At 56.8% G+C, this 13,847-nt stretch overlaps 5 protein-coding genes across 5 annotated transcripts; all 5 read right to left on the bottom strand.

The window, feature by feature from the left end:
• Positions 1-3,124: 3,124 nt before the first annotated feature.
• Positions 3,125-4,060, bottom strand: LMJF_20_0300 (conserved hypothetical protein; the record flags this gene model as incomplete). Its single annotated transcript, XM_001682733.1, has 1 exon — positions 3,125-4,060. One exon carries the CDS (start codon positions 4,058-4,060, stop codon positions 3,125-3,127), a length of 936 nt encoding a protein of 311 aa, XP_001682785.1.
• Positions 4,061-5,230: 1,170 nt separating this feature from the next.
• LMJF_20_0290 (conserved hypothetical protein) lies at positions 5,231-7,630 on the bottom strand (the record flags this gene model as incomplete). The annotated part of the gene is made up of 1 exon (XM_001682732.1): positions 5,231-7,630. One exon carries the CDS (start codon positions 7,628-7,630, stop codon positions 5,231-5,233), a length of 2,400 nt encoding a protein of 799 aa, XP_001682784.1.
• Positions 7,631-9,587: 1,957 nt separating this feature from the next.
• On the bottom strand, positions 9,588-10,946 carry LMJF_20_0280 (developmentally regulated phosphoprotein-like protein; the record flags this gene model as incomplete). The annotated part of the gene is made up of 1 exon (XM_001682731.1): positions 9,588-10,946. One exon carries the CDS (start codon positions 10,944-10,946, stop codon positions 9,588-9,590), a length of 1,359 nt encoding a protein of 452 aa, XP_001682783.1.
• A 501-nt stretch (positions 10,947-11,447) lies between these two features.
• Positions 11,448-12,551, bottom strand: LMJF_20_0270 (conserved hypothetical protein; the record flags this gene model as incomplete). The annotated part of the gene is made up of 1 exon (XM_001682730.1): positions 11,448-12,551. The coding sequence occupies one exon, from the start codon at positions 12,549-12,551 to the stop codon at positions 11,448-11,450; it is 1,104 nt and encodes a 367-aa protein (XP_001682782.1).
• A 341-nt stretch (positions 12,552-12,892) lies between these two features.
• Positions 12,893-13,681, bottom strand: LMJF_20_0265 (conserved hypothetical protein; the record flags this gene model as incomplete). Its single annotated transcript, XM_001682729.1, has 1 exon — positions 12,893-13,681. The coding sequence occupies one exon, from the start codon at positions 13,679-13,681 to the stop codon at positions 12,893-12,895; it is 789 nt and encodes a 262-aa protein (XP_001682781.1).
• Positions 13,682-13,847: the final 166 nt, after the last annotated feature.

Genomic DNA, 13,847 nt, shown 5'->3' with positions numbered 1-13,847 from the left:
GAGGCACACAAGCGAAGACAGATCGACCTCGTATCACACACGGGCACGCGTAGACAGACCAGCAGACTCGTGTAGATGAACGGACGTGAGTAGAGAGAAATAGGGCAAAGGAAAAAGGAGCGTCGTAAGAGTTGCACAGACAGCGGACGATTTCCGCGGGATGGTCGGGTGGGTGAGGAGCGGGAGTGCAGCGTGGCTGCTGTTCTAAGAAAGACGCAAAGAGATGAAGGGGGGCACGGAGGAGGAGAGAGCTCGACATCCACAAGTGCTTCGATTTTGGACATCGGTGAGACTTCGCCGATGCATCCGTCCTCGCTCCTCGCACTCGCCCCAGCGTTTCCCTCGACAGGGAGTAACGCGAAGCGCACAAGGTGCCTAAGACATGCGCGACGGCGCGAAAGCCCTACACACAGATGGAACACACCAGCACTGGCGGCGAGGCGCCGCCCTTGATGTGAGCATCTCTGCCACCCTTCTGTTCAACTCCATTTTGCTTGTTTTCAGGCATTTTGGTCGGCTTTGATACAGTCCTTCTACATGGCAGGAAGGCCTCTCCTTCCCCTTCTCCGCATAGGCAATCACGCGCACACAAGTCTGGAGATCAGGCGGTGCACACCCGCTGACGAAGAAATCCACACTGCAGTGTGGATTTCGGTGTATGGCGAGCGCCACTGCGTCCGCGCAGCACTCTCTCACGCGCGTACGATGCGCCCTCAAGCTCACGTGCGTGTTTCGTGAGCGGCGGCGAAGATGAGAGAGCACGTGAGGCGGAACAGAGAAACAACACGCAGCAGGGAGGGAGGGAGGGAAAGAGGGAAGGAGGGGAATAAGCATCCAAGCAGCTCAACGAGTCGGACTATCGAGAAACAGGGTGAACAGAGAAAATTGCACGCCCGGCATTGCTAATTTTCTGTTTCGCTTTTCGGGCAGCTGGAGTCCACCCTCCGTCATGGCGGGGGCGACACCGCTCAGTGCGTCGTACCTCAGGGTCCAGCACACCCGCTCTCTGTGTCGGAACGCCAAGCAGCCCCTTATGTCCCTGCCGATGCCAGACCACCTCTGGCGCTGACAGGGTCAAGCACCCCACGGCGCAAGAGGAGGGCAGAGCGATGCATCGCTGCGGATGTCGGCGGTGATTCCCAGCATGGCGTGGCCCCAGAGCGAGCTGCGACAGTGCCGACGTGTGCGCCATCCATGGGATGGGCAATGCGCCAGCCTGACTCGCACCAACCTCACCAGGTCCTCACACTGCCCTGCTGGTGGTGGTGGTGGGGGTGCTTGAGCCACCCCGATGGCTGCACTGCGTGGCGACCCGCGAGGCGGGGATGGTGGGTGGAGTCTGAGTCCGAGGCGATGCTCCGATGAATGAGTAGGGCGCATTGCTGTAACGCGCGTGTGTGTGCGCGGCTGCTTCGCACGACGCGAATGGGGATCTGTGACGGCGCCGGCGTGCGTGTGTGGGTGCGTGGGTGCGTGGGGAGGTGCAGCGGAGTTTGGCCTAATGTTCCATGACCGGAGTGCTGCACACAACGAAAGAAGAAAGGCTCGAGTCACTTCTCGGGTGGGAGAGAGTGGTTGGTGGAACAGATGAACAGACACAATGGACATACAACTCACCCAGGAAGAGGCTGTGTGTGTGTGTGTGTGTGTGTGTGTATGCATGCGGGGATGTGAGGCGGATAGGAAAGAGGGAAGCTGCTCGAAGCATCAACTGTGACGGGGCGGAAGAGGAGGCGGAGAAGCGCAGACCATCTGATACGTTCCGCAACAGACACACGGACACGTATAGATGGAGAGATCCGCCGTGGCGTTGCCCGACCGCACCCCCGCTGGCATCCCCTTCTACCCTCCCCTGCCCTTCAACTCAAACAAACAAGAACGCAGATCATTGAGAAAGAGGGGCGGTGGCGGTGGTGGGAGGAAAGACGAAGAGCCGCTAAAGGAAGATGTCTGTTGATGCACCGTCGATATATCAGCACTTAGCGAGGAGATTGAACGTCAGGACCGCCGGCGTTAGCAACAGAGGCCGCACACAAGCGAATAACCACACAGATACAGGTACAAGGGAAGAGGAATTGCAAAGAGAAAAGAAGGAGGCACACAAGCACACACGCACGTGAGCATGAAAGATTGTTCATCTCCACCGCACCTCACACGGATATTTGGGGGAGAGAGGAGGGGAGAGGAGAGAGTAACAGATGACTAAAGCGGCGGCACCCACCGATGGCACACACACACACACACGCACGGCAGGCCTGCAAGTACACATGCACATCCGTGAAGTGCGCGCAACAGCACCGCCAACAACACAGAGGCAAACAGACCAGGAGAAGGAATCGCTGGGAAAGGAGAGAAGGGGAGGGGGTGGAGAGAGGGGCGAGGAAAAAGGAGGAGGTGCACGACAGTGATTGGTGGGAAGTGTGCGAGCGGACAAAAAAAGGGCGGGGCGAGAGTGGAGTGCGCGGTACAAGATCTGCAGGTAGACCCAGAGATACCCAGAGTGCACAGACTCCTTCCCCCCTCGCCCGCACACCATCCTGCTCTGGAAAACCGAAGACACTTGTGCGTGCGTGCGTGCGGACGTCTATGTGTGGCGCCTTCATTTGGTTCGCTGTCGAAGCGAAGAAAACGTTGAGGAGCGGATAAGAGATGTGAAGTAACGCGCGAGAAGAGGGGCAGCAAGATCGTTTCGGTGGGGCAAGGGAACGCGAAACGACGCCAAACTGATGAGAGAGAAGTGTGGTGCCGATCGAGAGTGGGGTTGTGAAGGAGTCGCTCCTCTTTCTCGCGTTCCCTTCTCCTCCTCTGCTCTCCCAGCCGCGCCTCTATGACTCCTGCCCTGCCCTGCCCTGCACACACACGCACACACTCTGCAATCGCCCCTTGGCACATCCTACAGGAAAACAAGGAATGGAAAACGGCGAAGAACGCCGCCAATGATACATGATCGCCCCAATGACACCCGCTGCTGCGTCACTACACACGCCCGCACAGGAAGGACGAGAGAAGGGTCTCTACTTGTTGAAAACACCCTGGCGTCGGGTGGTACAACTCCACCACCAACCGCAAGAACGGAGACGGTGACGGCCGCAACAGGGCCGAGGAGAGTGCGGGGTTTCCACGCTCAAAGCACGAGCTGCACACCTGTTTCGTGCGGCGAGTAGACCTCATTCAAGTTGGCGATGCTGTGCTGGTTGCCTATCAGCACAAATCGCCGCGGCACCACCGGGTAGCAGCCACTTTTCATTGCTCTCGAAAGCGCTCCAAAGTACTCGCGAAAGTACTTGGGAGTCGCCCTGTCCAAGCCACACCGGGAGAGATCCATGACGGAGATGGTATGCGGTTCGTAGTGAACAGCCAGCAAGCTACGGAGAATCTGAATGAGGCCTTCCGCTCCCACCCCCGGGTTGTCGCTGAGGCTAAGCACGGTCAAGGAAGGAAACAGCGGCACCTTAGGGCCACGCCTGCTGGCTGCGATGTAAGCCTCCGACGGCCGCGAGGCAGGTCTGCCGGCGATGCGGAGCGCCTTTTTGTGTGAGATGTCGCTCATGGCCTTGTGGTCCACCGGAAACAGGTACGCAAACAGCCCAGCCACGGAGTGTTGATCGAGGTTCATGTTGTTGAGGTAGAGTTGCCGCAGAAGTGGCAAGATCGTCTGCTCTTCGTTCGCGGCCGACATCGTGGCGAGCATCGTGCCGAAGCCGTCGTCGGTGAAATAGTTGCCATCCAGCCGCAGCGAGGTAATCCACCGCAGCTCCTTGAGTTGAAGAGAAGCAAACAGGCGACCCAGCACGTACGGCGCTGTAGGCTCCATGTAGCAGCTGCTGAAGTCTAGATCAACCGTGCTCGGGTTGTCCTCGTGCTGAGTGGTAAGCCGAGTATGGACGTCCTGCAGCTGCACTCGATGGTAGCCGTCCTTCGTGACACGCTTGTTCTGCAGCTCTTGATGCCACCACGCCCATGTACCCGTCTCCACTTCAGCGCGCTCCGTAGGCGACATGTGAAACAGCTGCGGGGCGCTCGACGACGTGCTGATAGAGGACAAATCCATGTTATCCATAATCGTGCGCAGCTCCGCCGGGCACGTCAGATTCGGATCCTCCGCGGCATAGATGTTAGTGCTGGCACTGCGTGCCCCCTTAGCCGCCGATTCTCTCGCGTCACCCGCAGTACTGCGCTGCCGTAGGCTCTCATCACAATCCAGAACCTGGATTTCTAAAGACTCTTCCGAGTAGGAACTCTGGAATGCCGTGGCAGAGGCTCCTCTGCTAACCTTTCTGTCGCTGCCCACCACATTGGTGCCCCTCTTCCTTTCCTCCGTTCCCTTCTGGCACATCAAACAGCTGACATCGCACCCCATCGTGACCCCGAGAGATGATACGCAGTGAAGGAGGTTTGGTGGCAGAGAAAGACAACTCCGTGAGGGAGGAGGAGGAGGAGGACAGAGAAAAAGAAAGAGGACAACAACCGAGGAGAAGTCGAGGTCGACGACAACCTGTGAGTCTCCAGCAAGGCTTGAAGGCGGCGCTATCACGGTTGCGTGGCGGCAGGGGTGTGGAGGAGAGGACGGGGTGTCTCTAATGGAGTTGACAACGACGCAGACAACGAGAGTTGGGAGTGCCGTCTGTCGCTCGGTACTCTGGGGTGTGCGTGGGTACTGGAAACCAGAGAGAGGAGGAGAGGGCAGCAGCGGCGACGACGCGTCTAAGCTGCACCACGAGCACGAGAGTCGTTTCTTCAGAGGTGTAACGATGCTGCAGAGTTGCGTGTGGGGGTCAGCGGGGTGAGGAAGGAATGGAGGTGAGGCGGTGTGATAGAGAGTGGTGTTGAGGGACCAAAGAGGCGGGGGCCGCAACGATAGCACGATAGTCCTAACACGAGAGTACGTCGGGAGAAAGGGAGGAGGTGGTGGTGACGTTCATACGCAGTCACACACACACACACACGCACGCGCGCACACGCACGCGCGTGAGAGAGGCGTAGAGGGAGGCCTTGATACATTGGTGTCGGGTGGGTGCAAAAAGAACAAAGGAGAGAGACATCATTATGAACATCGGCACGGCACGCGCGCTCGGTACCAGCGGCCACCAGGTGCACACCTGCAGCGAAGAGAGGAACGAAAGGAACAAGGCCAGCGTAGCCCCCAAGAAAACTACAAGAGCCGATACCATGAGCAGAGGCGGAGGGGGAGGGGGGGGGGCGTGTGCCATTCTGCGCGCAAGTCGCTGCATCAGAGTGTACGCAACCACTCGCCCAAGTTCGCCGTGCACGGCGGCTTCAGAAAGCTATTCGCGCTACACCCCTGCATGTGGGGGATGAACAGCATTGGGTGCGTCGCGTCCTCGCTGCACAAAGGTGCCACGTGCGGCGTGGGCTGCAGCGGCGATGGTGACGAGGAGGGCATCACAGGCAGCGGTGCGTCTCCGCGGGCAATGATATCTGATTTGGACTTCGTGGACGCTGCTCGCTTGCTGTAGATGCGGGCGCATGTGTCACAGAGGTCATACTGGTAGCAGCGCGCGCACTTCCATCGGGTGCCGCGGATCATGCTGCGGCACCGATTGCAGTAGATGCCGTAGTGGCACCTGGACGGGTTTGGTTTGAATCGTTCTGCAAGCACAGCAAGCGGAGCGACATTGGAAGGGCCCCACAGCAACGGCAACGACGGGGCCCAGACACCAGCTGGAATCCGCAGAAGAATGTGGTGAAGTGGATGGTGCAGAGCCGTGAAGGCGCACACCTCACACAGGATGGCACTCTTATCACTCGAGGCGCAATGCAAGCATCTTAAATGTGCAACGGCGTCGACATCCATGGCCAGCTGGCAGTGGGCGCACGTGACAACGTGCGTCCTACCTTCCACTCGCATCTGCGGTGTCACCAAATTCAACGACGACACAAGCGGTGCCGAGGGCTCTATGATACTGACGTTGAACTTAAAACCGTCTAGCTGGTGCATGCGACGCAGCTCCGTGGCAACCGGCATCAAGTCTTGCCCGGTGACGTACTCGCCGTCGAGTCTCACGTACGAGCTGGCAACACACTCCACAGCCTTCCACGGGTCACTGGTGTAAGGGTTGCGTATCACGTACTCCTGTCCAACAAAGGCGGTGAAGCACAGCGGAAGGCGACGTTGCACAATGTGCTTGCTCAGCCGGTCGGCAATGTGGGCGCGCTCTGAGGCAGTGAGGTTATGCCATGTGTTGTCGTTTTCAGACAGCGCCAGCGTTGGTGCACCGCGCTCGCCTCGTCTGCGGCGCATCTTCGGTGTGTCGGCGATGCCGTACATATCCTTTGCCACCTCAAGTGTATCGCGTGTGGTACGGACAATCACTGGCTGTCTACTGTTATTCATGAACAACTTCGCTTGAGAAGACGCCTTCGACGATCTGCTGCGGCCTCCCGGGCGCGCGCCGACGATGAAGGGGAGCGTTTCGACACGGAAGAGAGTCGCCACGTCTGATTGAAGGCCCTGATGGCCACACCACAGCGACAGCAGATCGACTTCGGGGCTCTGCCAACCCTGAAGCCCTCCTTTCAGGTGCTCGTACGCCGTGCGGGCCTCGGCAACATCCTCGTCCACGTTCAGCAGAACGATTTGCGCGCGCTTCGGCAGCGACTTCAGCAGTTCGATGCGAAAAGTTTCCTTCGTCGGGAGACGCGGCAGCACCTCACCCTGCTCGGCTGCAAACAACAGCCAAGGATCTTTGTCCAGGAGAACCGCGTACCGCCCTGAGAGTCCGGTTTCGTCCAGCACCGCTTGCAGGTGGGAGTCGTTAAACAGATGCCGCTGCAGCCAGTCCACGCATTCGGGGTAGCGGCACGACCACACGACGAAGACAGAAGGGACCGTGGCAGCAATGCAGGCCAGCGAGACCCGCGTCTCCTTCGCGGTGGCCATGAAGTCCGCCAGCGCGAGTGGCTCACGAGAGCCGTCCGCGCCGCTTTGATCGTTCAGCGCGCCAGCATCCTCGCCAACGAGGTGGGCGAACTCGTCTGCGTAGAAGCGCAGCGTGTTTGCGTGCCCTGAGGTGCTCAACTTGTCCGCCGACGCGGCCACCGTGTCCTCCCGCGTACCCGCTTCCTTGCTGTTTGTTGTTTCGCTGGTCGACGACGTCACCGCCGACTCGCGTATCAGCTGGCGTAGGCGATGCTTCATCTTTCGCTGCCGCACCTCCATGTGGCGGAAGATGCCGCATCGCATGGCGCAATAGACGCGGTGCCAAAGCGCGTACGCGTTGGTGTGGAGGGACGGCGTGAGAGGCTCCAGCAACAGGTGCGGAACAAGGTCACCTGCCTGCAATCCCACCGTGACAGCAGTGTCGAGGTCACGCACCAAATGTAGGCGCACCTGTCGCACGAACGCCAACAGCGCCTCCCTGTGGCAGTACGACACGCGCCCGTAAAGGAGCAGTCGGCGCGTGCTGCTGATGGGCTCTGCATGAGCACCGCAGCACATCAACTCCTCTCTTTCGATTACGCGGAGGTGGCCGTGGCGCAGACACGTCCCAGAGATCCGCTTAAGGAGGTGGAACACGGCCTCTAACCGCTCGTACTCCGCGAGTGCCGCCCACTCCTGCGCATTCGACACGGCCCCCCTTTCTGGCGATCTTTCCCTCGAGAACAACATCGCAGCGGACTCTACAGTGCTGGGGAGAGCGGGCAACGGAAGGGGTGGAGGGAAAGAGCCAAGGGCCGATGCTTCGCACGCATGAAGGCAAAGAAAAGAGGGAGCGGCCGGGAACAAAGAGAGGCAGTAACAGCGACAGGCGGCTGTGTCAAGGCCAGCTTGTTGAGGTGAGTCGAAGAGGTACGCGCAGAGAGACTCCCTCCCCCGACGCACCCTCCTCCTTTGTATTGTATATGTTTTTTTTTTGGAGATGTGCGTCTGTGTGTGTGTGTGTGTGTGTGTGTGTGTGTGTCCTCTTCGACGCAGAGAGAGAGGGAGATGAAGCAGCGAGTGAATGGGTGATGGCATGCGGGAGAAGGTGAAGAGGAGCGTGAACAGCGCGCTGAATGTTCACTACATGGAACAGCCCTCGAATGCATGGCACCTGCTCAAGGAACTCCGTCTCACGGTGCAGCTGCCGTGTGAGATGGTGGCTCAGAGTCCTACTGACTTTACCCCGTGAAGTCAGCCGTCGCGACACTGCGGATATCGTTTGCACAAGGCAGCTCTTCCACTGGTGCAGATATGGGGCCGTTACAACGTACTCATGGTGTACCGCATTTTTTTTTCGTGTTTCATGCACATGAACGCGCAAGGATTGTGTGGCTGTCGCCATGTTCTCCGGTTCGCCTTCTCCTGCGGATACCTACACTAGCTGACCACTCTCTTGGCCTCCAGTTCTGCGCGCCCTGATGGGGCCGCCCTCTTCTTCACCTTTGCACGACAAGCCACCGTGAGAAACACCACAACACACATGAACAACAACGCTCAGGGAGAGACAGAGAGAGATAACTCACGGGGTGAACGTGGATAAAAGACAGAGGGGTGAGCCCCCCCCACACACACACACACAAAAAGAAACATGAAAAATGAGCAACAGCAGCGCACCAGTGCAGTACATAGCGAGCAAAGCAAACGGGAAGTGACCCACAGTGGCGCGCCGCCAACGAGCCACACTCAACTGAAAAAAAAGAGCTCGAATCGCCTCGCCTTCGCACAAAAAAGAGAACACGCTCGATATTATCTTCGTCTTCCTCCGTGTGCAGCACTCCGGCCATGGAACATGAGGCCAAACTCCGCTGCACCTCCCCACGCACCCACACACGCACGCCGGCGCCGTCACAGATCCCCATTCGCGTCGTGCGAAGCAGCCGCGCACACACACGCGCGTTACAGCAATGCGCCCTACTCATTCATCGGAGCATCGCCTCGGACTCAGACTCCACCCACCATCCCCGCCTCGCGGGTCGCCACGCAGTGCAGCCATCGGGGTGGCTCAAGCACCCCCACCACCACCACCAGCAGGGCAGTGTGAGGACCTGGTGAGGTTGGTGCGAGTCAGGCTGGCGCATTGCCCATCCCATGGATGGCGCACACGTCGGCACTGTCGCAGCTCGCTCTGGGGCCACGCCATGCTGGGAATCACCGCCGACATCCGCAGCGATGCATCGCTCTGCCCTCCTCTTGCGCCGTGGGGTGCTTGACCCTGTCAGCGCCAGAGGTGGTCTGGCATCGGCAGGGACATAAGGGGCTGCTTGGCGTTCCGACACAGAGAGCGGGTGTGCTGGACCCTGAGGTACGACGCACTGAGCGGTGTCGCCCCGTCCCCTGCCATCAAGGAGAGCAAGTTTGAAAGAGAGAAGAAAGGAGAGGAAGGCGTCCCCCACCCTCTGTCGCACACATGTACAAGGAGCGTGCTGCACGATAGGGAGTGAACAGGAAGCAGACATACCCAAGAGGGAAAAAAAGAAATAGGGAGGGTCAGCGCTTTTTGTTTGGCGTCTTTCATAAGTATACGTGTCTTTGCGTGTGTGATACACCTTGTCGTGCACGCACAACAGGACGAGGGGCCAGAGAACGAATCAAGGACAGGAAGCGGCGTTGTGATGGCTGCGTTTCGCCTTGCGCCTAAAGGGAACTACTTGGTTTCCTCGTCGCATAAGGGTTGTGCATCTGCTATCTTGATATAGTAGTAGGCGCGCGTGCCGTAGCCCTCCATGGTTTGCAAGAGAAGGTCGCCACCAAGCGACTGTGCGTACACGCGCGACATCGGAAGCCCGTACCCGTAGCCAGCCAGCGGCGATGGCGCCGTGGATGCACACCTCTCGCCCGACTCACCAAGCTGCAGAGCTGGTTTGCTGACTGACGTGTATGAGTACGCCATTGCCATGGTAAGTGCTTCGTCCGTCATGCCCATGCCTTCATCCGAGATACAAATGCACGCATGCTCCGTCCCTTCTTGCAGGTTGATCAAAACGCGAACGGGCGGCATATCAGCGCACGTAACCATCCCGACGTCGTTGCGCTTCATGTGTGAGTCCACTGTTGCACGGAACGCATTCTTCATCAGTTCCAGTATAATGTACCGGATAGTTGTGCTCATGTAGGGGAATCGGAAAGCCTTGGTGTCCGAGGTGAGCTCAAACTCAGTGTCGGGGCAGTCGCCGTAGTGATCCGTGCAAATCTGCTTCGCCTCGTCAACAGCGTTGCGAACTACGTGCTCAAGATTCATCTCAAGATCAACCATCCCGATGCGTCTGGGATTGCTACTCATAGTCATATCCGGGTCGTGATTGAGAAACATGCGAGAGATGAAGTTGTACGTGATCATACAACGATTCACGGAGTCCAGCGGAGCTTGGATGTCTTGGATCTCTGCGTAGGTGAGCACGTTCTCCTCCGTCATGGGGATGCTGGCCCACCGCTCGGATGTCTTTTTAAGATCCACCAGTGCTCGCCGATGAGATGAAACGTACTCCTTCAGCTCCAGGATCCCAAACGCCATAGTTTGCAGCAGGTTGCGCTCTGCGTGCTCCTCGTCAATGTCCTCCAACACTCTGCGAAAGTGCTGCACTTGGTCGTCGGTGGCAGGGATTTTGCAGTTGATGAGTTTCTGAAACGAGCGGAGAAGCGTTGCACGAACGGCCAAAATCGACGGCATGGCGTTTAGGCCAGAGGGAAGTCTGTCAAGTCCGGTGATAAAGTGCGCCAGAATAATTGGAAGCGCTTTGTGGCAGAATATTGGCGCGTGGTACGCCCTATCGTTGAAGATACCCAGGATACGCTTAATGTCCAGCCTTTTCATTTTGCGAGAGGCGTAAAGGTCAACCAAGCCGTTAGCAGCTTTGCTCTCTTCGAGAACTTTCAGCTTCGACTTTATGCCATTCACCTCCTCCACAAGCCTCTCTAAGCGCTCCTTGTCTGAGCTTTTCATCGATGCCAGACGGATACCCGTCGTGGAGCCGAGTAACTTCGCGGTCGGAAACAATCGCCGCATTATTTGTCCACCCTAAAGCGTTTCCGCTTCTTCGATCAAGTGATTCACGAATTCAGCTCCGCAGAAAGAGATATGCACTACGACATCAACCCCACAGTTGCAGTTAATACATGGAGGAGCAAAGAGTAAGTGAGAAAGAGTTATGGAGACGGTGCAGTAAGTGCACCATTTGTAAAGCGCAAGCCTGCGACACACACTTCTAAAAAGCAGCCGCGCACCTTACCACTCAGGATGCATGGGGCACTTCCACTGCGTACAAAAAGGGTGAAAAGAGCCGATCAGCGCTGTAGCTCGCCTTCTGTCTCATGAAGTGACCACCATGCACCTCACCTGCGCGTTTTGTCATCCCGCATGATGAGTTTTATTATTATTATTCTTTGCTTTGAAAGCCTGTACAGGAGACAAGGGCCTAACTACATCGTGGAAGCGAGGGACAGGAAAGAACATCAACAAAGAGAAACAAAAGCAGCAACACAAGGATCTACCCGCACATTCAACCCTTCAGTGCGAATGCGCAGCATACTTTTGTGCCTCCTTCAGGGCGGCCTCCTTGCACCATTGTCCATTTACAGGATCATCCTTGTAAATGAATAGGGCATCTCTGTCGAGCTTCTTCAGTGCTACCTCAATATGTTCGACTGTCTTCTCCAGCTCCGTCTTGCGCTTTCGCATCCCAGCCGTATCCTTTGAGAACGGCATCCTCTGCAGTTCGTAGATACACTCATCGTTCCGCCTTCGCATGCTTTGCACCAGCTTATCGTGCTCTTCCCGAGGGAGAAGATAAATGTACTTGGCATGAGCTTGCTGCTGACGCTGAGCCTTTGCCTCCTGCAATGACTCTACAAAAGCTTTTTCCTCAGCAATTTCTCGTTTGACACGCGACATGTACGCTGGCGTCTCACCAAAGCTCTTACGGCTGGTTGGAAGCGGTGCTTGCATCTTTCGTCGCTTCGGCACCATGTTGCTAATCTCCACGATGTTCGAGGCGACAAAATTCTTTGTCGCATCCCGTGAAAAGGCGACACCTCCTCGGCCATCTGCTCTGTAGTCCCCACTGCCATGACCATGAGCAGCTCCGTCGTTTGCGCTGCCTTGCACACCGCTGTGATCCTCGCCGTTGCGTCCAGCATCAAGAGAGCCATTTCCATTGGAAATCGGATTGCCATCGGCATCGTACTGCACCCCTGCTGACGCGCTCTCCCCATCACCACTTCGCCCGCCTTGGCTGAACGGCGTCGAGTTGTCCACAGGCGGTTTGCGGTACACTTTTTCCTCATGTGTCGCGGGTACGATGCAGCGGATGCCATCTCCCTTTCTCAGGTATTTTTGGGGGTCAACGGAGTCCCCCACATTTTTGCCAATGACAGCCTCCCGCTGCTTGAAAAAACGCACATTTGTGCCGTCGTACTCCTTTCCTTTTTCGTAAAAGGTAGAGTAGCTTGGTTTTTCTGGCTCAGCCATGTGCTTGTCATACACGCCAGTGTACGGTGACTCGCTTTTACTGAGCAGCTTCTGCTCCGCGGCGCTTTTAGCGTAAAGGCTAAAAATACTCTCCCCGCTCATTTTGAATTCTAGCCGTTTGGCTGTTGAGACGACTTCTTTCATTCCAGATAAGAGAAGGCGCGAATGTAGAGAGACAGCAAGAAGTTCAGGTGTTGAAACTGACGAGAGCCAACAATGAGAAAGTGATCCGCCACATGGAAGGAACTGGCCTGGTTAACAAAAGCGAGGCCATCAAGGATGGGCCCATCATGCTGGAGCTACGTGTCCACATGGAGCGAAGTAACGGACACGTGCAATAGTGTGCTTCCTACCCAGCTTTCACAGGAGGTAGTCCGCAAAAGAGGAAAATTCGTTTTCATGGGACAGAGAGGTGAAAAACTTGTATAGTACACGATAGCGAATATGCAAGATGAGAAATACAGAGAGAGAGAGGCAACAAGACGCTACCATTTTGGAGAGGTGGAGCGCCGCACCCGCTCTAGCTTACTCTCCTTCCGTTTCCGGGGCGGCAAAGCTAAACGATGCTGTACACACCGAGAGCTAATAAGACTGCTCTCGTGGAGCGCTTCAAGGTTAACCTCGAATGCAAACTCCTGGTACACGCTGCTGGCGAAGGAAGCTTCTTTATGCTTCATTCTGTGCACAAGATCCTTTAGTGTCGAACGTGGAATCGTCAAGCCGACCTGTGCAGCAAGCTGCAGCACTGCTTTCGCTACTTCTACAGAGCCTGTTGTGCGAAGAAGATCGTTCGCCACATAATCGGCCGCAGTAGCACTACCCTTGAAGCTGTCTTTGAAACGCTGCAGCTGCGACACATCCATAGGGGATAGAGCGCGCGGCGCCGCATCGGCGACGACATGGGAAATAGAGAGGCTGCGCGACACACGAAGAGCCTTCTCGCTTGATAGAGGAGACGGTTCAAGCACTGAAGTGGAGGACACTAACGTGGGTGCTCTTCGAAAAGTGTAGGGAACGAACGTGAGCTTCGTGTGTGCAACAAGTTCACCAGAGGAGTTTTTGGCTAAATTTATATTGGTGTCCCAATCTGACGCGCTATAGCCCTCCAGGAACCCCACTGCCGACGCCAGGATGGAGGCTAGAGAGGAGGTGCTTCCGCTGAGCGACAAAAAGGTCAACGGCGCAAGAGCCAGCCTTTTCATCGACTCTTGTCCATCTTCTGCAACTGCTCGAGAGGCAGGCGCCATCCATAGAGTCTGTGATGCACGGTGCATTGCATAGTTTATTTTTCGGTGTAAGCCTCTGCCTGGTTTCAAGAGTAGACTCTGTGAAGGACAGGAAAAAACGATGAAGAAAGCTGCGATGATGAGATAGAAGAGACCGCTTCATGGACTTGCTGGAGGAGCGGGTCTGGCTCAGAGGATTGTTTTTCCACGAATC

Source organism: Leishmania major, chromosome 20 (genome assembly GCF_000002725.2).
Source record: "Leishmania major strain Friedlin complete genome, chromosome 20".
NCBI classification, from domain to species: domain Eukaryota; phylum Euglenozoa; class Kinetoplastea; order Trypanosomatida; family Trypanosomatidae; genus Leishmania; species Leishmania major.
The sequence above is the reverse complement of the archived record's forward strand: the minus strand, read 5'-3'. Positions and strand labels throughout refer to the sequence as shown.